The sequence below is a fragment of the Solanum dulcamara genome, chromosome 9 (assembly GCF_947179165.1).
Source record: "Solanum dulcamara chromosome 9, daSolDulc1.2, whole genome shotgun sequence".
Taxonomy (NCBI): Eukaryota; Viridiplantae; Streptophyta; class Magnoliopsida; order Solanales; family Solanaceae; genus Solanum; species Solanum dulcamara.
The window spans coordinates 5,015,886-5,040,678 of record NC_077245.1 but is presented as its reverse complement, the minus strand read 5'-3'; the positions used below and the strand labels follow the sequence as shown (position 1 = coordinate 5,040,678).

The following is a 24,793-nucleotide window of genomic DNA, read 5'->3' as shown; positions in this document are numbered from 1 at the left end:
AGGAAAAAGGTTTCTTAACCTTTTTTAAACACTTTAAATTTTGCCAGTAAATTTCATTTAGACACTTGAACTATAGCATGTTTCAATTGAGCACCTGAACACAAGGTAGAGTGTTCCTATTAGGTTTCTTAACCCATTCAGCTCAAAGTTTGAAAAAGTTTTTTCATGTTTTCTCAAGCGCCCATTACATAAATAATTAATTACATAAAATATGTCACCTCCTTTAATTGTAACAATTAGCATCAATTGGAACAAGCCTAAGGTTTTACGGCTTATTGAGACAAATGCGTATAATTAAGGGAAGTGACATATTTTAAGTAGTCAACTTATCTAAATAATGAGCACTAGAGAACACACACGAAAGCTTTTCCAAAATTTGAGTCGGAAGTATCTAATAGGAGCACTTTATCATATGTTTAGGCGTTCAATCAAAACAATCCGTCTCATTTTGTTGGGTTTCGTAGAGCTAGTTTTACACAGAGATAATTTATTCAAATAGTAATAGAACAGAGCATGATGTAACCTCTTCTCCTCTCAAAGGAACAAGGTTAAGGGCAAATAAAGGATTCAAAGGAAGTTAGATTCTTGAGGTACTTAAAAGTTCAAAATTTAACTTTGAAATAAGACAAGTTTTCACTGATACAGCAACAACCAACAAGTTCTCTAATTCAAATCCTTTTTCAACATTCCCCCCCCCCCCCGGTTTCCCCTTTTTCTTGTGTGTGTGTGTTAGGGGCGAGTAGTTTGGATCTTAGGAAGGGAGAAGAGATTTTTAATGGATTTGTAAAGTAAAAAGTACGTAATAATTGTAGAGAATAATTATCTTTTGAAATGGTAAATAAAGCAGCCTCAAATTTCAATCCTTTTCCAACGTGTTCCACTCCCCCTTTTTTATCGTGGTGGGTGGAGTGAACAATTGGTGTTCTAGGAAGGAAGAAGAGATTTTTAATGGATTTGTGAAGTAAAAAATTTCATGTACCTTCGCAAATAATAAATAAGGCGTCAAATGTCAAAAACCTACACTCCCTCTCCTTTTTTCCCCCTTGGCAATAGCATTTATGCATTTGTTGGATTACACTGGGTATGTTGTTGTTGTAATAGCATTTATGCATTGATCCACACAAAAAATCCCAATTCCTAAGAAAAGATAAGCAGCATAATAATATCTCAAAATCAAAGATAGTGAAAATACAATTAAATTCATTACAAAATGAATACACAACAAGAAAAGAAGAAGATCCTAGGAGGCTTCATCTGATACCACATTATCAGTACTCCAATAATATCATTCTGATTCACTCATAGCCTGACACACAGGAAGGTAATACGTATCTAACTGCCAGTACTTCTGTTTAACACCCTCCCACACTGATTCACTTAAACAATCCTTCACTGGTAATGGTATCAACTGTGTAGAATATCCCAAGCTCTCAAGTTCTAGAGAAACTAACTGACAGTAAACGATGTGAAAGAAAGGGTTACCTCCACATAGACCATTAAAAAATGAATATATACCACCAGGCCTCAATAATCTAGGAAGATGTTGATGAAATTCCCGCATATCTTCATAATACTCCCCATAAGTATCAAAAAATATGCCTGCAGAACAGAGTAGATACACATTAAGAGAAAATCACAAAGATGAAAAAAGAAGGCAACAGATAGAATCTAAACTTTAATCAAAAGAGAACTGAGCTTAAATAATTAACTGACATGTTCAATTATTACAACATTGGAAATATAGAATTTTTTGCTTCATCCAGTTATAGAACTAGGCCAACTTGACACTCATGCCTCTTGTTATTTGTGTTATTGCTTTTGCTAGCACGCGAAGTTATAAAAAGTATTGTATGTTGTTTTCTGTGAGGCATTAATCTCATTGGAACAGTAAGAATCAGCATATGAAATCAATAGCTAGTAGCTCAAAAGAAGATTGCTCCCTCGTGAAGACTAAAAAACACCTCCTACACAGTTTTCCAGAGAGGAAATGAATTCTATGTACAGCAGTGCCTTTCAGTGGACACATCCAAGAAAAAAGATTGTACATAGTGCATGCATCTCCTGAATAAAATGTATTAACTATTAACAACCACCAGTGCAAACTTCAGAATAATGTAAGGGGTCGTTTGGTGTGATGGATAAGAGGAATTAATCCCGGGATAATTTTTAAGTGGCCTTTAATCCCTTGTTTGGTTGCAAAGGCTGGGATAACTTATCCCAGGATTAACAATTAGTATTGGGATAAGTTATCCCTCCCTGGGGGTGGAATACTAATTCCAGGATAACTTATACTGGAATAAAAATATAAAATAACAAAAATACCCCCTTAAACTCTCTTTTATACACCACTTTTACATTCATGTATATTTATATAATTTTTAAATACATTTATATAACATTCATAGCTTTAATTAATTGTTTTTTTTATGATAATATATTTTTCTATTAAAAAATTACATTTTATAAATACAATTTCTATTTTATGAATATATTATAAGTTGAATTTATTTGTCTAATTCTTATGTTTATTTATATTTTGATTTCTCTTAAAATGTTCACTCCACTACTAAATTATATATTTTTAATTAAATAGTTTATTACTAACTTAAAAACTATATTTTATATATCAATTAAAATGTAGATAACTTTAAAATGTAGATAATTTTAATAACAAAATTTATTTTACTTTAATAAACTTAAAATGAAAGTTTTATTTTTAAGCTAAACAAGATGGAAGTTTTATTTTTAAGCTAAATAAGAGGAAAGTTTTATATTTAAGTTAAATAAGATGAAAATTTTATTTTTAAGTTAAATAAGATGAAAGTTTAATTTTAAAAACACGTGGCACAATCATGGAAATGCATAAATAAAAATATTTTAAGTTAAATAAGATGAAATTTTTTATTTTTAGGAATGAATAACTACAGCTTGCAAAGAAAACGTAAAAAAAAAATTTAAATAAGATGAAGGGTATTTTCGTAAACAAACAACTTATTCTTAGAAGTTATGCAATGAATATAACTTTGAATATGACCAACCAAACAAACAATAAAAACTACTCTCAGGATAATTTATCCCATCATAACTTATCCCAGCATAACTTATCCCAACATAACTTATCCCAGCATAATTTGTATCCAAACCAAACGACCCCTAAGATCATAATATTGATGACAACAAGAATCATGCACCAACTATTGATTCGGGATACTGAGCAGTAAACTGAAAGGAGAAACGAGCAACTTCATAGTTGAAAATGATATGTTCTCCTGAAAGATTTTCAAGTTTTCATCGCTAAACTAAGTGCAATGAAACCTCAAGTAGTATATTCTCATAATGTCCTTCATAGCTCATAGGCATGATGAGAGAGGGTGATTTCTAAACTTACCCGAAGTGAAAATGTATAGGGAAGGAACTCATGGTTAAAACAAGCAATGCACTAACAAGACACCAAAAATCAGAAGTGTATTACCAGCATAATGGGTTCTTTCTTCTTTTGGAAATAGAAAGGGAAGAAGTGGAAATTTACCATCATAGGTTTCAAGTTTAGAAATGACATCTTGCCATCGACCAAATATGATTTTCACGTTCTCCTTCTCACCCCAACCTGCATGCATCATACGACCATAGACCTCTGGATGAGCTTCAACAATAGTGTGTGATAAAGGTGCATATTGTTGTATGGCGGTATCTACAAGGCCCATCCCAAATCCAATGTTCAGTATCTGGCCACCATTTGAGCAGACAGCTTTCGCGTGAGCTTCCATCAATGGCTTCTCCCAAGCCATCATAATAGCCTTACTATCAGAGTCCATAATTTTATCTTCACTAAAAGTAACTCTATCATCTAAATAGTCCCCATCTGAGTTCCCCTTAGCATTCTCCTTCCTTGCAATTGTTCCAAGGATTAATTCTGCCTGGATTGCTATATATTGAAAAATAAACAGGTTTGATCAGTAATATTAAGCTAAACAACATCAGAATTTTAGTTGAACTACACACTGTATAAAGAAAACTAACAGCTATAGACGCCCTTTTTGGTACTAGTTTTTTACTCTGCAACATTTCAATTTTAATATAACATTGACTCTCAGGCTTGAAGGGGAGTCTTGGAGTAACTGGTAAAGGAGCTTTAGTGCACCGGACTGCCCTTTATTGACTCTCAGGCTTATTGGAGAACAAGACAAACAATAATTACAATAATATAATAAAAAATTAACGAAAAATTATTTCCTTTTAATTATTATTTTCTGCATGATATACGAATAAGTCCTTTTGTTCCAAGTTATATGACACTTTTCCATTTGTGATGTTCCAATATGTTTAACACCATCACACTGATAACATTCTTCATCAAACTAATTCTTCAACCATTACTTAACTATATTCTTCCGTTAGCACTTATAAACATATAGACGCCAACTAACATCTTAAACTATGCGATGAGTCAAACATCATCATATAAAATGGAATGAAGAGTGTATATAGTTTCCTTATGCATAAAAAGAGAGGAATTATACAGCTAAATAAGATAGACCAACGGGTTGTTTCGTTCCGAATTAGTACATGAATTATCATGCATTGGATGACAACATGGGGATTATTATGCAGGAAATGTGATACCAAAACAAGTCCTCTTACATTAAGAGTATCTTTGTGATATTAGTCATCTTATACAGGTACTTCTTCTGATGCACATATTATTATTCCACATCCTATCTAGAATAATTCATAATTTTTCTCAATAAATATGCTGTATTACTTATGTGGATTTCATATAGGAAGTCAGACATTGTAATTTGTATTAGCAACGCAGAGTTATATTATTAAGTCGCAGTTGTATATCAGGAAACTAGACTTTGCATTAGTAATACAGCATTTACGCTAGAAATATATTTCCTTATACCTCAAAACAAGCATAAGTCCTAGAGAACTACACTCTGTTTGGATAGTTGTTCCACATTATTTCATAACATATTATATTATATTGTGTTGTATGGTATCGAATTGTATTGATAAATATAATGTTTGGATATATTGTATTGTTTTTGGTTGTTAGGTAATGTGACACATCAAAAATTTGAATAAATTTCTAGCAAAAAAATAAAATGATGCCTATAATGTATTCAATAGCCAATAGTTAACTCTAAAACATAAGAAAGAGAATGCGAGGATTAAAAGTAAGCACCGGAATTGAGAAGAACGTCAAAGGCTTCTTGATGACCAGCGTCCATGGCGAAGTCGCCGGCAGACACATTGGAAGGGGACAGGGCATTCCACGGGGCACCAGCATCAAGGAGAGACTTTACGACCTCGGCATGGCCGTGAATGGCGGCGTGCATCAGCGGAGTAAGGCCGTCTTTGTCAAAGTAGGTAACATCGGCGCCGGAATCAATCAGAGATTTAATACTATGGATTTCACCATTTCGAGCTGCTTCACAGAGTGCTTCGCCGTCGGTCATTTCTGAGAAGAACAGAAACCGTGCAAATAGTTGCGGTGATTTGAAGTGACTGAGGGTATTAGGGCAGATTGCCTTTATATGCATGATTTATTGATTTAATTATTTATAAACTTAATAAATATAAAACTAAACAAAAATAGTAGTTAAATATTAGGAAAAAATATAACTTTAATATAATAAAATCATTATTTGCCAAAATAAATATTTTATGTTAGACAGTGATGGTATTGGAGATGGTTTGTAATGGTGATGGTGATGATTGGTGTTAGTGATTACGGTAAATTAGTAATGGTGATGGTAATAGTTGTAATGGTGAAGATGGTTGGTGTTGTAATGGCTGATAATTGTGATTGTGATGGTGAAATCAGGGGTGATGTTAGTAGTTGTCTATGGTGATAGTGATGGTGGTTGAAGAATGAACATAATACATTAATATAATTCTTAACATGGTTTTAGCTTGCATATTTGTCATTCATCTTTGGGTGTGCAGGATCAGACATTTAAATTAGTATAGAATTGAACAACCGGGCATACATGTTCTACATGGAATAATAACGTAGGACAGAAAATTGCTATATAGACCGCCACATAAAATGAATGTGTCTATTTGTTTAATTTTATACAAGTTTAAGTGTTTATTTATGCATACTCTAAGTTGAAGGGCATAGATGACAATTGAAGCCAACTTAAATGACAGATTTATGTATTATGTCAAAAGAATATGTGATGGTTGACAATTGTGTTGGTGATAGTTGATGATGATACTAGTTATAATGGTAGAGATAATGTACTAGTATGGATTAGTCGCAACAATGGTAATGATTAATAGTGATACTCCACGGTGGATCTAGAAATTTTATTCAAGAGGTTCAAAAACTAAAAGTATAAACGCGTGAAAATAACAAAAGTTAAACGTAAAATATAATGTAGTTGGTGAGATTTAAACCCTGAAAACAGGAGTGCATTTGAAAGGTCTTGTACCATTGAGTTGTGTTTCATTTCTTTTTAGGTGTTCAAACACAATATATGTATCTAAGTACAGAAAACCTACCCTATATATATAATGTAATTTTTTGTCGAGGAGGTTCGGGTGAATCCCCCGAACCCCAAAATCCGCCCCTGATAATACTGGAGGTTGCGATAGTGATTATAATTGATATAATTATAATAACAAAGATGCTAGATGACTAAAAAATAATAATTGACATCAATAGTTATTGTTAGTAATAATTGTAATCGATGATATAACCCCCAATGTTATATCTCTCCTTCACAATAGTTGAGTATGGATGTTAATGGTAACCCTTTGAAAATTTCACATCAATTTTTTTGTTAAATGCTCTACCACGACTTTGTTAAATTGGTTGGGTATAATCCATTATTTTAAGTTTGATTTCGATTTATATAGTATGGTGAGTTGGTAATTATAATTTACTCAACTTCAGTTTATACATAACAAAGAATTTTGACTTCAATAAAAGTGAAAATTTTTACATGCTTGAAATAAATGAATATGGACTTGTACTAGCCAGAAACGACACACATGTTGAAAATTAAGAAATAAAACAAGTCCTTTGAAATAGGTTGTCTAAAATAAGTCATGTAAGTTTTTATAATAAAAATTTATTTTATTAAGCGTAAAAAGAAAAGTTGAAGATAAATATTATTACTAGACATGAAAATTTGTCATTTTTTAAAATGAACTAAAAAAAGCGTCACATAAATTGAAACGAAAGAAATTATATAAACAAAAAACTTTTAGTCTTGAGAATTTTAGGCCTATAATTATTTTATATTTAAATTAACTATATATATATATATATATATATCAATTTTTTATTAAATACCATGATACCTAAATTGAAGTATCGAAAATTTTGATTTCAACAAGGTAACGTTGTATTTACTATACTTTCTTTGTTTTGTTTTATTTTGTCTTTTTAAGGAAGTAGAGAAAATTTTTAAATCTTATAATTTTAAATTAAAAATTTATAAAATGTATTAAAATATCTCATGATTTTAAATATATTAAGAAAAGTTGTAATGAAAGAATTAAAAAAATATTTTTTAAAAATAAACTAAAAATAAAAGTTAATAAAACAAATAAATTAAAATAAATAATATGTTAATGTATGCACACTCAGTACTGTCAAGTCAATCAAAGTTGACAAGAGGTGGTTGAGTAAAGCCACGTTAGGCAAATGTAGCAGATAAGATTTTAGAAAAAGAAATTCCAAGAGCCGAATTGACGCATTCACAGAAAATGGAGGACCCAATAAATCTTTTAACCAAAGTTATTGCTAATCTTGTTTACTTTAGATGTCCTCCACTCTTTTTTTTCCTTTTCGATATTCAAAATTTTATATTAAAATTCGATTAAATTGAAATCGTATGTTATATAATTTAATTTTAGAGAATGATGTTTTTAATAGAATTCATTCTATTTTCATAGACTCAAATTTAAAATTTCTAATTAAGAATAAATGGATCCCAATTAGCTCGATGTATGTTGTTATTGACTCCATTATTTCATTAGGTGGGACTGTGAAAGAAGTGCTTTATCTGTCTATTTGTTGGTTTTCAGAACTCAAAAAGCTTTTGATACAAAAGAAGAAGAAAAAAAGGAGTAGTTTTAGGATGACAGAATGACCTCAATTTGACAAGGTTGCTAGCATCTTCCCTTTGCTACATAATGTAAAAGGAATAATACTAAATTTTTAGTCATTCTCATTGTAAAATTTTGATTCAGAGCCTTATAATATTCGATTACTATATTTAATTATTAGTATGCAAGAGCCTTTTTTTTTTTACTCTTGCATACTGATTAAAAAATAAAAATAATAAAAATTAATCTAATATAAAATAACTGTTAAGACTTGTATCTAAACTATTATATAGTAATTGTTAAAGAGTTTATTTATGACTTGTAATATAGAGTCTTAAATAGATATATGACGTGATTTTTCCATTATTATTTAATAAAAACATGTTTTAATCCTTTTATTTAAGAAATTTATTATATTTAAGATCACACTATTCTCAAATATAAAGTAACTTTACAAACTTAATTAAAATTTTAGCTTTCGTCATCAATAATAAATCATAAGTGTTGCATATTTTATCTAATCAGTGAATTCCAAATAATTAAAATATAAAAAATTACGCACAAAATATTTTATCGAATGTCAACTTTCGAAGCTCCTATAAACCCAACACTCATTTTCATTTTTCTCAAATAGAGGATATAAACATGTTAAATAAGAAATTTGAGTTTTTCTTCCTTCTCTGAGCTCCAGGCATGTGGCCATAGGGCCCAAATGAGTAATTAAATTAAGGGATAAATATAAAAAACATAATTTTTTTTTTTTGAGTTTCATGTCTAAACTATTGGAAGTGTGAGTTTCATACCTAAACTATCATTTATTAGTTTGAGAAACACACAACTCTCTCTTTTATTCCACTTTAATCATGGTGTGTGTATTACACTCTCTCTTTCATTTAAAAAAAAATTGACACATCATACTCCACATAGATAAAACATTCCACCTTGACAAAAATTAAATGAATTATTAAAATTAGATAAAATTTCATTTTTTCCCCCAATCCAAAAATCGGATCTATTCTTTTTTTTTAATAATAAAAAAAAAGTTAAAATTATATATATTAAAGTATTACTATGCCTCACCCTCATTTTTTTATAAAATAAAATATAAAATATTTTTTTACCCCACTCCATCACTATTTCTCACCATACTCCCCCCCCCCCCAATTTTTTTGTTTTATTTTTATTTTTTAAATTTCTTTTATAAAAGTTTTTTTAAAAAATTCTTAGTTCATCTTCCTAGCTACTCAACCCCCCCCCCAAATAATAATTTAGATATTATTTTTATATTTATTTTTTTTATCCCGCCCCACCTAACCCTTTGCTTCCAAATTTTTTTTCGTTTTGTGTTGGTTACATACACATGATTTTAGTAAAGTATTTTTTACTTGCCGCATGACTTTTCTTAAAATAATTTTTTTTCTGTTATATTTGGTACATAAATAGAAAAAATATTTTCCTATTAACATATCTAACACAGAACAAGAAAAGTGAAAAAAATAATAAATAAATTAAGAGCGAAGGGTTGAATGAGATGAGTATAATTTTATTTTTAAAAAAATTAAAAATAATAACATTTTTTTAGGAAGGAATGGGGGAGGGGTGAACTATGAAATTTTTAAAAATATTTTATACAAGAAATTTAAAATAAAAAATAAAAGAACGGGGTATTGTCGGGGGTGGGGGTGGAGATGGTGGAGTGAGTGAGAAAAATATTTTTAACTTTTTTTAAAAAATAACTTTTTAAAAAATAATTTATTTTTTTGAGATAGAAATACTTTAGTTTTAACTTTTAACTAATATTAATATTTTTTTTTTTGTCAATATAGAATATTTTATCCATGTGAAATGCAATGTGGTAAGATTTTTTCAAAAATTAGAGAGAGTGTATTACACACACCACTAATGTGTGTTTCTCAAATTAATAAGTGATAGTTTATGTATGAAATTCACACTTTCAATAGTTTAGATATGAAATTTAAAAAAATAATAGTTTAGCTGTGTTCCTTACCTCTTAAATTAACTAGACTCATAAAATAAAATAAAAATCAGAACTTTTTTTTTTTGATTGGGACAGCAAGAAATGCCAAAGCTGTATACAGTTGATTAACCAAAGAAGACCAACTAATTTAATTAGTTGGCACTATGAGTAACTCTCTTTGTACCCTCTCTTGTCGATTATATATGTGGTAAAATGAGTACTCACGACATAATAACTAATAAGAAGTGATCAATTAAATTTAGGAATGAAATATATAAAATAATAATAATTTAGAGGGATTTTCATTTATTCACTAAAAAGAAAATTATTTGAGTATTATCACTTGGACCTCTTCAAAGAATTTTTTAGAATGTGATATTCATATATCATATTATATTTCTCAAATGTGTATTTTAATATAAATTCATGATGATTCTGAAATTCTATAAATATTTAATAATTAAGATATGAAATCCATAATTAATAATAATTTTGGAGATTTTTAAACCATCTATATAGACAAGATTTTCCAGTTGTACCATTGCTGTCCCAATGGATTTCATAGTCAGCTGATTTTCACAACCACAAGGTGCCAGTGTAACATTTTTTAATAATAAAATAAATAAATAAAGTATTGAAAACACATATAATCTTAACACAAATTATTAATTTTATTTTTAAATTATTGACAGAGTTAAAAATATTCATTTATTTAATTAACTAAACATAAATACATTTTCGATCTGCCACATGACATATCAGGTGGTCTCAAACTCTCGTAAAAGCATAAAACTCTTAATAAAAATTGAGAAAAGTCTTAAAAACACCCCCAAATTTGATGAGAATTTAGGATTGTATTTCATACATGTTACAAGATTTGTGGTATATTTAAATTCAATTAGCTAAGTAAATAATATTTTTAAGACTATGAATAATTCAAGAATGAATTAATTCGCTCATTTCAATACTTCTTTCTAAAATAAATTCATTGATTGGCACAATTGTTTTTTCCAAACGGCGCCGTGTCCCATCTCTCCTGGAAACTCTCCCAGGCCCTCTTTCCGGGCGTGCGCCACAAACAGCTTTAAATAATAGTCTATTTTGACGCTTATTTTTTGCCTGTATCTTCTCACCAACAGTTTTTTGTTTTTCGTTTGGTTGGTAAAATAAAGTACTTTCAGAAAAACAAAAGTGGATTTATTGAATCTGGGTGTTCGAATCGAAAATACACTTGGATTCGTTCATTTTTCGATGATTTATTGACCCGGGAAGAATTATCTTAGGGTATTGTTGTTCATTTTTTGGTGATAAATATCAGGTGAAAGTAATATTTGCAAGATATGGCGTCGCATTTTGATAGGTGGGAGAAAGATCCGTTCTTTTCAGCTGCAGAAGAGGTTCAAGAATCTGCCGACAGGTAATCCGATTTTTTGCTTTTTAATTCCCATATTTTTTTCTATTTTGTTTGGTGGGTCTGGGGATTGATTTTGTTAGAATTATCATTTAAGTTGGATTTTTGTAGTTTTATCTGTGAAATCTTTGATGATTAGTGATGTAAAGATTGAAGCTTTATTAGAACCCAAGGTGTTGCCTAGTGGTCGATGATGAGGTGGGTTGAGAATCATCTGGTTTCTGGTTCAAATCCCAACACTAGGTGATGATTTTTTACCCCTTGTCCTTGCCTTGGTGTACAGAGTTACCTGCTACCTCTTATTAAAAAAAAAAGAAAGAAGAAAGATTGAAGCTGTATTTGTTTTGGTATGTGGGGGTTTTGCCTTCTTCATTGACATACTTTTGTTTTCATTTTCAAGAATGGAATCAACTTTTAGGACATGGATTCATGCGTTGAAGGATACTTCTGGTAGTTGGAATTGCGATGCGCTTCGCAGGGACCTTAGAACTACCCTTGGCACTGCTAAATGGCAGGTAGGATAAAGCCAAGAAATGATATTATTATGTATCTATCTTGTGTATGGGATATTATTGGTGTATGTGTATAAAGGGTCAGAACTGAGTTAATTTGTTGGATGGTGTTGTAATGCAGCTGGAGGAATTTGACCGGGCAGTTAAATTGAGCTACAATAGTAACTCTGCTGATGATGCAAGAGATAGACACCACGAATTTGTTATTGCAATCGACAGTCAGATTAAGAAAGTTGAGAATTCACTTAATGAATCAGCTGTTTCACAAGGCAAACCACCACTTCCATGGGTGCGTTTGGATGAGGGAGAAGTCAATGAACTTGCTGCATTTCTCTCTGGCCCATCCACCTCTTCTGCAGGCATAACCCATGCAAAAGTACATGGAGTGGAGCTGCAAACTCCCAAATGGGAAGAGGGTGTAAATCAATCACTTCTAGAGTGTTATGAGAATCCTACTCATACAGATGATGGTGTTCGAGGTGAGGCCATAGACGAGAAGTTTCTGGGCCACCGGAGAACAGCAAGTGCTAGTGCTGACATTGGTGCATGGCAGATTGCAGTTGGCAATGACGTTTCCATCAAAGAACCTGTACCACCTCCTCGCAGAATACCCAGTTACCAGGGATTGTTGAATGCCGTGGAATCTGTTAAGGAGTTAAAATGGCCCAAGAATGGTTACAGGAAGTTGAAGTTCAATCAAGAAGCTGACAATACATTGCCGCGCACTCATCCACCAACAAGGGTGATGCACTGTTCTTATAGTATCCAAATTTGTAGTACATTACTCTCTTTAGACCATTTATTTGATTACAATGTCAAAAAATTCTTATTTTTTGAGTTACTGATATCAAGTAGTTCAAAATTTGAAAGAGGGAACCCAAACAAGTAGAACTACAAATAAAATTTGTCTATACTTATGAGATTATATAACTCCAAATAAATTGCATAAAAGATCAGGGATTAGAATTCTAAATATTTAATTAAAAGCACCAAACTATGTAAAATCAATTGGCAGTTGGCACAAGTGTAGTATTTATCAAAGATCCAGAAATAGTTGTATATTTTTCATATAAGTAAATGTTGTTTATGTGACGCGATCTAGTGCTTTTATTGCAGATCGTAAACACATGCTATGAGAGGAATAAGAGTTGCCTTGATGGTTGTGATGATTGTTATGATAAGCAACTGTATGGTTGGTATGGTGCCGTTCAGCGCCAGCTGCAAAGATCTCAGTATTACATGCAATATCGTCGACCTGTTCGAATAGTTTTCTCAGTGTTTCTTCTCATTTTCCTGATTGGTGAGTTTTCTAACTGACTCTTGTTTTATCTATCTAACCTTTTGTTGACTCTTCACCCATAAACAGATTTTGAAAGTACTAAGAAAAAGAAATCCTTTATAGTGTATACTCTGCTGCGGATGTTTTTCTTCATTTCGTGTGGATAGGGAAAATCATCAATAGATATTGTTGAGTTTTCTCTGACATTGATGCTTCAATTTAAACCATTTTCCTTATTTCAGTCTGCCTGCACTGATGATTCTTTTGATTTACCTATCTTCTATTTTCTAGTAGAGACTAGGGAGAAGTCATTTATATAGGACCTTTAGAGCTATCCCCAGACCCCACTCATAGCAGGAGCTTAGTGCGCCCAGCTGCCCTTTTTTATGTAGAACTATAGACTATTAACTATAGAAAAATTTCAATTGGGATCTCCCTGGGTACAGTTAGTTGTTAAAAACAAATGGGTCATTCTACTCAAGTGAAATTTGGATAAAAAGTTGTTTGCAGCAAGTTCTAGCAAGGGATCAGTGGATCACATGTACTGGAAGCTTTCCTCCATCTAGCAGCCTCTGCCTAATCAGGGAAGAGTCTTTCCTTCTTGTGATGACATTTGTTCATCTAATCTTTTATCAATCACAAATTTCTTCTCTTGATATCCGTTGACATAAATAATAGCGAAAGAAAAAACTTGAATACCCTTTTTTGGTTTGTTCATTTATTCTGACTTGCTTTTTCCTCTTTTTGGCTGATGTTTTGCAGTTGTGAATAAGTTCATGACATATGTCAGCCAACAATAATTTGTTACTTCCTTGACTAATTTTTATCAGGGGTGCTGTTCGTTTAGAATAGTGTCCATCTCCAAAGGATTTTATGCATGGATTGGAGTGAGTGTCAGATATGTGGAAGAGTTCAATCTTCATTCACACACGTCTTCTCCTAAAATATGTTTACCCTGTGTCTGAAGTGCTACCAGCTCGTACCGTGTAGGGTGGGGGGGATTGGGTGTATGCCATATGCAGCCTCCCCTTGTATTTCTCTGAAGGATCGAACCCATGACCTGTAGGTTACCAAAGGAGCAACGCTATCCTTAAGTGAAGCCCTCCTGACTTGTCTCTCACCTGAAGCGGAAAACCTTCTCAGAGAGTATAATTTCTTCTTTTTTTCTAATTAAAGTTTCTTCTCAAAGAAGATAATGACATTCTCTTTTTAGCAAGATCTGCAGAATCAGGAAGTGTACTTATAGTCTATTTTAGAGTTGGTAAATAGGGATTTCTCCCCTGGTGGAAAGTTTGATAAGTTCCACTCCTTTCTTTTTCTTTCATCACAGTATGACAAATGATAATCGGAATGAACATGATATACATCTTGTTTATGTACAATGCTTAGAGAATGAGGCAGAAAGAGTAACCTGTGGAGGTTCTTGAGAGAAAGTTTCAGGAATAAAGGAAGATATATAAAAATTTGGAGATGGATAATATTTTGTAGAAATTTGGCACTTTCACCAAGTAAGAGAGCTAGGAAATTAGTCAAAAGGCAATTACCTTTCAGTTCCCCGTAATTTTACTGGATTGCAGCTTCGGTTACTAAGCTCATTTTTTTTTGTTTTCTGGTATAAGTCCTGAATACATATTCTGCAATTGAGAGGTCTACCGAACAAATAACCTTTTTCTTCGTCCACTCATTCCAATCAAAAGAAAGAAAACAAAGCAAAGAGTACCTACTCTGTTGATACTCATTCGTTATTTCTTTCATTATTTTTTCCTTGGGAATTGATTTCTTTGTGTATAGCATCTCTCCAGCAAGAATGATTGGAGACTTCGACAAGTGATTTAGGTTCATGGGAAGATTGAACTGAGATAAGGTAAGCTCAAACTTTTGAAAAACCAGACCCAGTCTCAGCCTCTCTTGGAATCCTGAATACGCCAATAAGTAATTAACTGTACTAATCCATGTCTCTCTCCTATCAATCGGTACTAGACTACTAGTTGAAGTAATGAATAGAAAATTATAGCGGCTAGGAAAGCATTGGAGATTTTATGGGAAATCGAAAACGTTGAAGTTGTGACTTATAAATAGGAAGATGAGGAGATAAGGGGCGAAGCATATTCAGAAAGATTCATATTCATTCACAGAGGAATTCCACTTTGAAAAGGAAAAGGACAGTTTCAAATGGAAGACCCCCTCTCAAGTCCCATTGCCTTGTGTCTGCTGAATGCTTCCTTTTTCTCAAGTCTGTTGTCGGAATGGCTACTAGAGCGGAAGACTCCTTTGGCAGAGACAATGGTACCATCAGAGGAAGAATAGGATTTTATTCTCTGGCACAGGGAAGAAGTTTTATTTCCCGGCCACAGACACCACTACAATCATTGACTTCACGAGTTGGCTGCCGCATCTGTGATGAGATCCCAAATGTCAGTAGTCTATGGTTGTCTGTTAGTAGATGCCACTAAATCTACCAATACTTATATAGCTTGTATGCCCAAACTCCCAAAGATCTGCTTATTTTGGAAATTGTTTTTTGTTAGAATTTGCTTTTAGAAAATGTAATTTTGTAGAGGAGTAGCTTGCATTTGGCTAATCATTTAAAAGCACTTTTGCTAATATTAGATAAGTAATTTGTGCTTGGTCAAGGTTCCGAAAGTGCTTCAGAGGGAAAACTACTTTTTAGTTTCTGGAAAACAGCTTCTGCTACTACTCACAAGCATTTATTTTGTTCTTAGAAGTTTGGTCAAACACCTCGACTCTCTAAAATAAGCACTTTAAAAAAACACTTTTGACTTTCCAAAAGCTTGGCCAAACAGGCTATTAGTTTGAGACTGCTTTGTGCCTTCTCCTTCCCCAACAGGACCACAGACAGAAATTTTCATTCCCACTTATGATGTATGATTTTTCTTGATTAGTTCTGTCAGCTGGTCTCTCCCACATTGTTCCAATGAAGCAATATTGAAATACATGACTTTATTGTAATCATTTTGCACTCCATGTTGACTTAGCTGATGGGTTTGAATCACACATAGTTAAGAATGTCAGACTTTAAGCCTCCTACTCTACACAAAGAGTTTACCTTCTAGTTGGTCTTGGTTCTTCATTCTATTTTCTTAGCACATGTGTTGGTTAAACGAAATAAACCTAGCTCTTTACCCGGTACTTGTGTTGGTGGGAGGTAGTAGGAACCGGTGGAATAGTCGAGGTCGGACATCACTCTTATTAAAAAGAAAAGAAATGGAAGTATCTCCTTATGGTTTTGTTGAAGCAACATACATATTTCAAAATTGTAGGATGTTTGGAGTATTGCCATTTCTTTCTTTAATAGTAAATCAGATAACCCAACATATCTTAACGTCTCTTGTGCAGTCTTTGGATGAAATCATAAAAAGTTCACAGCATAAATGACAATTTGTGGAACCCTAATTTGCTTGTAAAGTCAGCCTTAGATCCATCAATGGACCCCCTTGTCAACAAGATATGCAGTAAATATGTTAGTTTGTTTCCTTCTCGCAAGTATCATTGGCTTTAAGGTAAGATTGTACTGTCATAAAGTAGATAGATCTGAAAACCTGTAGTGCCATATGTTGAGCTATGTCACATATATTTCATAATATTTGGCCTTGTATAGTGTATATTTGTATTGGTGATGCATCGTTAGACATATCTGAGTTTCATTTGTTAGTTGGTGCCTGATTATCCCCCCCCCCCTGCTGCAGTTTTAGTGGCAGTCCGTACAATCTAAGAGATGAACCTTTATCCGTGTAATTGATAAGCTTGCAATGTCGAGACGGTCAGAGGAGAAGGGGCCTCAGTTTTGGTATTACCTTAAAGGTGTAAATTGCATGTAATTTTGTTCAGGTGATGCAAAGCTGATGCTATTATCTCAACATACTTTGTAGTAATACCTTATCCCCATTAGTGGAGACCAAATTATGTTGTATTATGATATTCTGTCGATCAGAAACAACCTCTCTACCTCCAAGGTAAGGGTAAGGTGTGTGTACACTCTACCCTCTCCAAAACTCACTTTGTAGGATTACACTGGCTATGTTGTTGTATACAGAAATGAAAGAGATGATTAAGTCTATTTGACTTGCTAAATCATGTATATTATGTTGTATTACTGATTCATTTTTGGGTTTAAACTTCTCTTACCATTCTTTTATTTTGGCCATTGTGCACAGTGCTCATGTCCAAGCAAATTAAACACATTGATGGACTTATTTATTGTTTGCTTAGCAAGTAGAAAAACTACTACTACTACTAGTAAGTACATCAGTGGTTGTCTTGTGTGTTCAATTTGTCACCATTGAACTTCTACAATAACAGTTGTATCTTCAAAAAAAGAATTTATCAGAAGCTCTGGAAATGAAATTTATGGTTTATTTTCAATATCAACTCGTTGAACAAGAATAACACAAGTAACTCCAGCTTTCTTTGGATGACGAAAAATAACACTCCCTTTGTTTCAGTTTATATGACACTTTTCTTTTTAGTTACCCAAAAAGATCAACACAGTTGTATATTTTTAGTAACAATTTAACTTTAAAAAGCACATTTTATCCATAATGAGATGATATATAGCCACATAAACATGTATGATTTATTTTAGACAACACGTTTCAAAAGTCTTTTTTTCTTAAACTCTGTGCTCAGTCAAATTACATCATATAAATTGTGACGGAGGGAGTAATATTGCAGAGTACATTTTCCAGAATCACCTTTCTTAAGAACACAAGCAATGTATGGGGTTTCCCCCCTTTTTGAAGGTTGAAATAAAACACTAAATATTAAAGAAAATCATATGACAATCCCTTTGTTGTGGGAGTTCAAAGCTGGAGAGCTCCATTGAGATATCGGTAATACAGAAAGAATGCAGCAGCCGAAAAAGGCACAAAATACTCAACAAAAACCAGATACTTGGGCTTGGAATTCTCTTTGATCACAAAAGCTTCCATTTCTTTGGCCTTTATTGGTTCTTTGTAGCAATCAGTAAACAAATTATCATCATCATCTTGGATTTTATAGCCTTGAAGATATCCAATCTGGTATTTCAAGAGATAGTTCTTGGCAGCTTTACTATGCCCAATATCTTCAAATTCTTTAGTTGCATCCTTTCCAGCTGATTCAATCAACACTTCTTCTCCTCCAGGATGTTCTTCCAAAAACTTCGTAACGTCTATTACCTGAAATAAACATAACATATATTTTTAGAGTCAATGTCCCAAGAAAGCAGTTAGTTAAGTCAAACATGCTAGTAATGGTCCCGGGGAGGATAGTACTCTGCCATGGATGATTATCCAACAATCTTGCTTTGACTTGTGTTGTGCAACTTGAGAAAGGGTGAACATTCTTTCTGTGTCCATATTTTGGGGGTATGGAATAGAGTTTTTTAGTATTTATAGTGAGTATGGGGATTTATTGGTCAGCTAGAAAAAGAGAATGAGGAAAGGTAGGTAGGTTGAATCCCATGTGATTACCATCTACCATTTTTGTTTCATATATGTATGTATCTACCTGTCAGTACCTGATCTTCAACACCCAGCCGATATTTCTCCTCCATAAAAAAGGAGCAGTACAAACTACAAAATGACATTATTTGATGAAATGATTTATGTTTTATGCATTAATAGTGCAAAAGACTTTTACATAAAAAAGGACAACTTGGGGCACAAAGCATCACGCGTTTACGTAGGTTAATGAAAGGATCGCATCCTAAGGGGTGTAATGTGGACAATCTACCATAATGTAAGCATTAGTGGCTGATTCCATGGCTTGAATCTATGTCATATAGGTCACCCGGAGAGAACTTTATTGTTGCTTCAAGACTCCCTTTCAACGTTTACATTATCAGTGTATTTTGATAAAATTACGTTCTTCTCTCCCCAGTTCCCTCTCGTTTCCAATTTAAGCTAAAGCTTCAAGTACAGATTTTTCCAATCATCATAAGCAAACAAATTATACACACCAAAGAAAAAGAGTGCTGTCAAATGATACTACATATGTTTCCAAGTAATAGCTGGAATGGAACTGGTGGTTCAACTTTGACAAATTTGGAAGTGAGGCAATCAGTGCATCATCAGAAGATGCGTATATTTACTGAGAAGCATGAGTTTTTCGATTGCCTTTGGCTAGATCTTTTGAATCTCTTTCTTCACTATGCTCCTTATTGATAAAATCCATGACGTCAAATGTAACTCTAGAGTTCCTGTACTGGCTACCAAAGGCAGAGCCAAATCCCCATCCGAGGCCTACTCCAATCCCACATCCGCCGCCTATAAATAATAATTGTGAAACATAAAATCAAAAATATTTGGACCAGAGATATAATTTTACGAAACATGGCTTATATTCAGTTTTTACCTACACCAAGACCCAAGAAATTCAAAGGCATGCCTGGAAAAAAACAAGATTATACATTAGGTTAGATGATACTAATAGAGAAGAGTATTTTGCCAAAAGAGGACTTGTAACAAACGTGAAGAAACAAATTACGACAAGAGTAAGCAGATAAATATTTTTAGAAAATAAGTGAATGTAGAACAGTGCATATCCTTTTCTTTCTCCCTTGAGGAAAAGAATGAGGGGGGGGGGGGGGGGGGCATGCGGGTTTAAGGTATCAAATAGGAATTCGAAGAAAATTAAATCTTTGTAATTATAAGAATCAAAGATATAACCTTTTTATATTAAACTTTAACTTTAATTTTAACTTCTTCTTTTTAAAAAAAATTTAAACTAGATAAATGTTAATTAGAGTTAATTAGCATTAAGAAACAATTATTGAAATATTAACTAAAAACAATTAATTAGTTGATGAGAAGTTAATTAGCGAAAAATGAAAAAAAAAATTGAATTTTATTTTTCATATTAAACTCAATTAAAAAAACATAAAAATTTATGCGGGGCGGGTTTGGGCGGATTGAAAATGGAAAAAATTGTTAGGCGGGGCGGTTTAAAAAATTTGCGGGTTAAGCTCAACCCGCCCCGACCCATTGCCATCCCTAACTGTAATAATCAAATTGCAACTGACAACTAATTTCAGCATCCAAGATACAATACTGTCTGTACTTCCAACTCCTAAAGTTGAGTTTCAAAGAACATCCTCTTTTCTTTAGGATCATTTTACGTGTCATTGTTTGAAAGCACACTTCTTTGAAGCGCATGGTTACCCATGAAGTGGTAACCCCTTACTTCGCATTGTTTCATCCCTTTAAGAAATGAAGCGATGACTTTTAATAACACTGATGATTGATGCCTAGGGACATATAGAACATTCAAGGATTTCCTCTATTTTTTAGGAAGTCATCAACAACCAAGGTAGGAATACTTCATAAAAATCAACCAAGGTAGGAATAAGAATCCAGAACGGTGCCAACATGGCATAACCAAGGTTGCCCCTACAAATCGCTTCAGATCATGACGACTACCAGCCTCCCATGCTCTAGACTGGCACCAACAGCAACACTTTGGTATCTCCGGAAAGGCTTCCCTCCCAAATCTACTATTTGCATGGAGCTAAATTATAGATAAGGAACATCTTGGTCGACTAACTGATACACACTCCATACAATTTTGATGCTACATCTGTCCATGCACTTAAGCTCTAGAGAAAGCAAGGGAGGGTAGGGATCATCTATAGCAAGGGATACTTGAGATCACATGTCTTGGGAGGCTTAGCGCAGAGGCTTGTCGAGATGCCTTTTTCCTTGCCTTAATATCAGCATTACTGAAAAGTAGCAGTTTCTAAGTTGGCAGAGTTCACAAAAAACATGCTTCGAAAGTATTCTCAGGTCCACTTATTTAGCTATCACTGCCTTCAATAGGCAAATCTATAAATTTTCTAACTTATGATGTGCATGGAGGCTTTGGCTACGGGGACAGAAATGGAGGAGGATTTTCACTTTTGGATTTCGCAAGAGCTTTTGGGTTGGTGATAGCCAATTCGAGTTTCCCAAAGAAAGAGGACCACTTGGTAACCTTCCGTAGTTCGGTGGCTAAGACTCAGATAGATTTCTTACTCCTTAGGAAGGATGATAAAGTCTGTGCAAAGACTGTAAGGTCATTCCGATCGTCAACCTTACGACCCGACATAAGCTCTTGGTGATGGATTTAGGGATCAAGATGACGAGGAAGAAAAAGGTCAGGGATGACCGACCTAGGATCAGATGGGGGAGTTTGACCACGGCTAGTGCCCTGGAGATGAGAGAGAAATTGAAGGATATGGGGGCCTGGGATAGTAGTGGAGATGCGAACAGTATGTGGGATAGGACGGCTAGTTGTATTAGGGTTATAGCAACGGAAGTGTTGGGAGTCTCGACAGGTAGTCGTAGTCGGCATCGAGGGGACTGGTGGTGGAATGGAGAAGTGCAAGGGAAGGTGGAAGCAAAGAAGATGGCGTATGCGAAGTTGATAGAAAGCAAGGATGAGGTGGAGAAGTGGACGAATAGGAAACTTTATAAGATAGGGAGGAAGGAGGCGAAGTCGGCGGTTTTGACGGCAAAAACGACAGCTTTTGAACGCCTTTATGCTGAACTAGAAGAGAAAGGCGGGGATAGGAAATTATTCAGGCTAGCCCGGGCGCGGGAGAGAAGGACACGCGATGTGAATCAAGTGAAGTGCATTAAGGACGAGCATGGAAAAGTATTAGTAGAGGAGACCCTCATTAAACAGAAATAACAGTCATACTTCCATAAACTCTTGAATGAAGAAGGGGACAAAGAGATTGTGTTGGGAGATTTGGAACATACGGGGAGATGTCACGATTTTGGGTGTTGCAGGAGTATTACGGTCGAAGAGGTTAAGGGTGTTGTGCGTAGGATGCGCTGGGGAAGAGCGACTGGACCTGACGAGATTCCTGGGGAATTTTGGAAGAGCGCGAGCTCGGTAGGTTTGGAGTGGTTGACTAGGTTATTTAATGTTATCTTTAAGACGGCAACGATGCTCGAAGAATGGAGGTCGAGTATAATGATCCCTCTATACAAAAACAAGGGGGATATCCAGAGCTGCAACAACAACTATAGAGGTATCAAACTTCTAAGCCATACTATGAAAGTGTGAGAAAGAGCAGTGGAGATGAGGGTGAGAAGAGGAGTGTCTATTTCAGAGAACAATTCGAATTTATGCCGGGACGCTCAACTACAGAAGCCATCCATCTTATGAGGAGACTGGTGGAACAGTATAGGGAGAGGAAGAGGGACTTGCATATGGTATTCATTGACCTAGAATAGGCTTACGATAAAGTTCCACGAGAGATACTGTGGAGATGTTTGGAGGCTAAAGGTGTACTTGTGGCGTACATTAGGGTGATCAAGGACATGTATGAGGGTGTCAAAACCAGGGTAAGGACAGTAGGAGGGGACTCAGAGCACTTTCCAATTGTGATGGGGTTACATAGATCAACTCTTAGTCCGTTTTTATTTGCTTTGGTGATGGATGGATTGATGCGACAAATTCAAGGTGAGGTGCCATGGTGTATGCTTTTCGCGAACGACATAGTCCTGATCGATGAGACTCATAGCGGAGTTAACGCTAAGCTGGAGGATTGGAGACATACTTTGGAGTCTAAAAGGTTTAAGTTGAGTAAGACGAAGACAGAGTACTTAGAGTGCAAGTTCAGTGAGATACCTCAGGAGGTTGGCGCGGAAGTTAGGCTTGGTAACCAGGCCATCCAAAAGAAAAATAGTGTCAAGTACCTTGGGTCTATCAAGCAAGGCAGCGAGGAGATAGACGATGATGTCACACATCGTATTGGGGTATGGTGGATGAAATGGAGGCTTGCTTCTGGTGTGTTATGTGACAAGAAGGTGTCACCACAACTTAAAGGGCAAGTTCTACAAAGTGGTGGTTAGACCGAATATGTTATATGGGGCGGAGTGTTGGCCAGTTAAGGTCTCTCACGTTCAAAAGATGAATGTTGCCGAGATGAGAATGTTGAGATGGATGTGTGGACATATTAGGAGCGACATAATTAGAAATGAGGCTATTCGGGAGAAGGTAGGAGTGACCTCGGTGGAAGACAAGATGTGGGAAGTGCGACTGAAATGGTTTGGGCATGTGAAGAGGAGAGACACAGATGCCCCAGTGCGGAGGTGTAAGAGGTTGGCCATGGATGGTTTCAGAAAAGGTAGGGGTAGGCCGAAGAAATATTGGGGAGAGGTGATTAGACAGGACATGGCGCAGTTATAGCTTACCGAGGACATGACCTTAGATAGAAGGGTGTGGAGGACCCATATTAGGGTAGAAGGCTAGTACAAAATCTCGTTATTCTTCCTTATTAGTAGGCGCATTAGCGCACTATAATTTCTTGTGCTCTGATTTCTGTTATTATATACTACTCTCTGTACTTTGATTACTCTATTTTATCTGTGTCGCTTTCGTTATTTGCTTTCACATAACGCTTTGAATTCTTGTACTCTATTGAGCCGAGGGTCTCTCGAAAACAGTCGTTCTACCTTGGTAGGAGTAAGGTCTGCATACACTTTACCCTCCCCAGACCCCATGTTGTGGGATTTCACTGGGTTGTTGTTGTTGTACTCTATGCACATTTGATATAGCTACTATCAGAAAAACAATCCTCTCCATGAGGATAGATGCTTTAACATGTCCCCTTCCAAGCAGATGTCAAAAAGTATTGATCTTTCCTTTTAGTTTATTCCTCTTAAAAGAGATTAAAGACAGCAGCCACCTATTTTTGCACTTTTCTATCTCTGAACAACTTTGGGACAAAATGGAGATACCAGCAACACTGACCACATTCTAAAAAATCTTTGATGTATTTCCAGCAACAATGACCACATTCTACATTATGAAGTAGTGTTGTATAGATTTTTTTGAATATATGTTCATGGTCTTCTGACATCTGGACTCTACATGTATGAAATTCTACCAAATGCTTCAGCGCTGTAAACACTAGAGAAATTGTGCACTTGGATACACGACAAACTAATCATATATATATATATATTTTTATTTTTTTCATGTATAGTTCGTTTTAATCTAGTTCATAATAAACCAAGCTGATGCTACAGAATACGGATTAAGTACTGTGCTTTCTGCAATACCATATTGGTTTACCCCAATTCATAAGCATGAAATCGAGGACTCAATAAAGATGAAAACTTTTCTTTTGAACTAATACTGAAACAGACCTCAAATAGAGAAACAAAAGATATTTTAGAACCCAAAAAAGTTTGAAAATGAAAGAATCAAACCTCCGAAACCCCATCCTACACCGAATCCGCAACCAATGCCAATACCTAAACACGATTTCAATTTTTTTTGCATCAGTACAAGAAAGCAAGTAAAAACGGAGAGATTTACAAATTGGAGTTTATGCATACCAAAACCGATACCGGTTCCATTGAAGTTTGTCATCACCATTTTTTCCGTCCAACGAATTATCAATCAATTGAAGAAAGATTTACAGCAGTGTCACTGTGCTCGTCTGACCGGTTTGGGCTTGGAGTAAGGCCCGTTAATGATCAAGTTATAGAAAGCCCAGTGTTGTTCTTTTTATTTTTGTTGAACTTAAAGGATCAAAATTGCATAGAGTATAT

The 24,793-nt window shown here is 34.4% G+C and overlaps 3 protein-coding genes across 5 annotated transcripts; 1 reads left to right on the top strand and 2 right to left on the bottom strand.

Moving 5' to 3' along the window:
* Nucleotides 1–1,086: 1,086 nt before the first annotated feature.
* LOC129902169 (protein arginine N-methyltransferase 2) lies at nt 1,087–5,534 on the bottom strand. Its single transcript, XM_055977242.1, has 3 exons — nt 5,189–5,534; nt 3,530–3,925; nt 1,087–1,599 (listed from the first exon to the last, which is right to left on the bottom strand). The coding sequence occupies exons 1-3, from the start codon at nt 5,460–5,462 to the stop codon at nt 1,286–1,288; spliced, it is 984 nt and encodes a 327-aa protein (XP_055833217.1). The 5' UTR covers nt 5,463–5,534; the 3' UTR covers nt 1,087–1,285.
* A 5,496-nt stretch (nt 5,535–11,030) lies between these two features.
* Nucleotides 11,031–17,403, top strand: LOC129902306 (uncharacterized). Of its 3 annotated transcripts, none has more exons than XM_055977490.1 (5): nt 11,031–11,462; nt 11,857–11,971; nt 12,090–12,710; nt 13,085–13,268; nt 13,758–16,598. In XM_055977490.1, exons 1-5 carry the CDS (start codon nt 11,386–11,388, stop codon nt 13,811–13,813), a joined length of 1,053 nt encoding a protein of 350 aa, XP_055833465.1. In that variant the 5' UTR covers nt 11,031–11,385; the 3' UTR covers nt 13,814–16,598. The 3 variants fall into 3 exon arrangements, with proteins under 3 accessions (XP_055833465.1, XP_055833467.1, XP_055833466.1); XM_055977492.1 differs by lacking the exon at nt 13,758–16,598 and adding an exon at nt 16,605–16,948 and having other exon boundaries at nt 11,116–11,462; XM_055977491.1 differs by lacking the exon at nt 13,758–16,598 and adding an exon at nt 16,955–17,403 and having other exon boundaries at nt 11,121–11,462.
* A 455-nt stretch (nt 17,404–17,858) lies between these two features.
* On the bottom strand, nt 17,859–24,745 carry LOC129902307 (cytochrome B5). The gene is made up of 6 exons (XM_055977493.1): nt 24,578–24,745; nt 24,449–24,493; nt 19,602–19,634; nt 19,358–19,513; nt 18,521–18,576; nt 17,859–18,424 (listed from the first exon to the last, which is right to left on the bottom strand). Exons 1-6 carry the CDS (start codon nt 24,615–24,617, stop codon nt 18,068–18,070), a joined length of 687 nt encoding a protein of 228 aa, XP_055833468.1. The 5' UTR covers nt 24,618–24,745; the 3' UTR covers nt 17,859–18,067.
* Nucleotides 24,746–24,793: the final 48 nt, after the last annotated feature.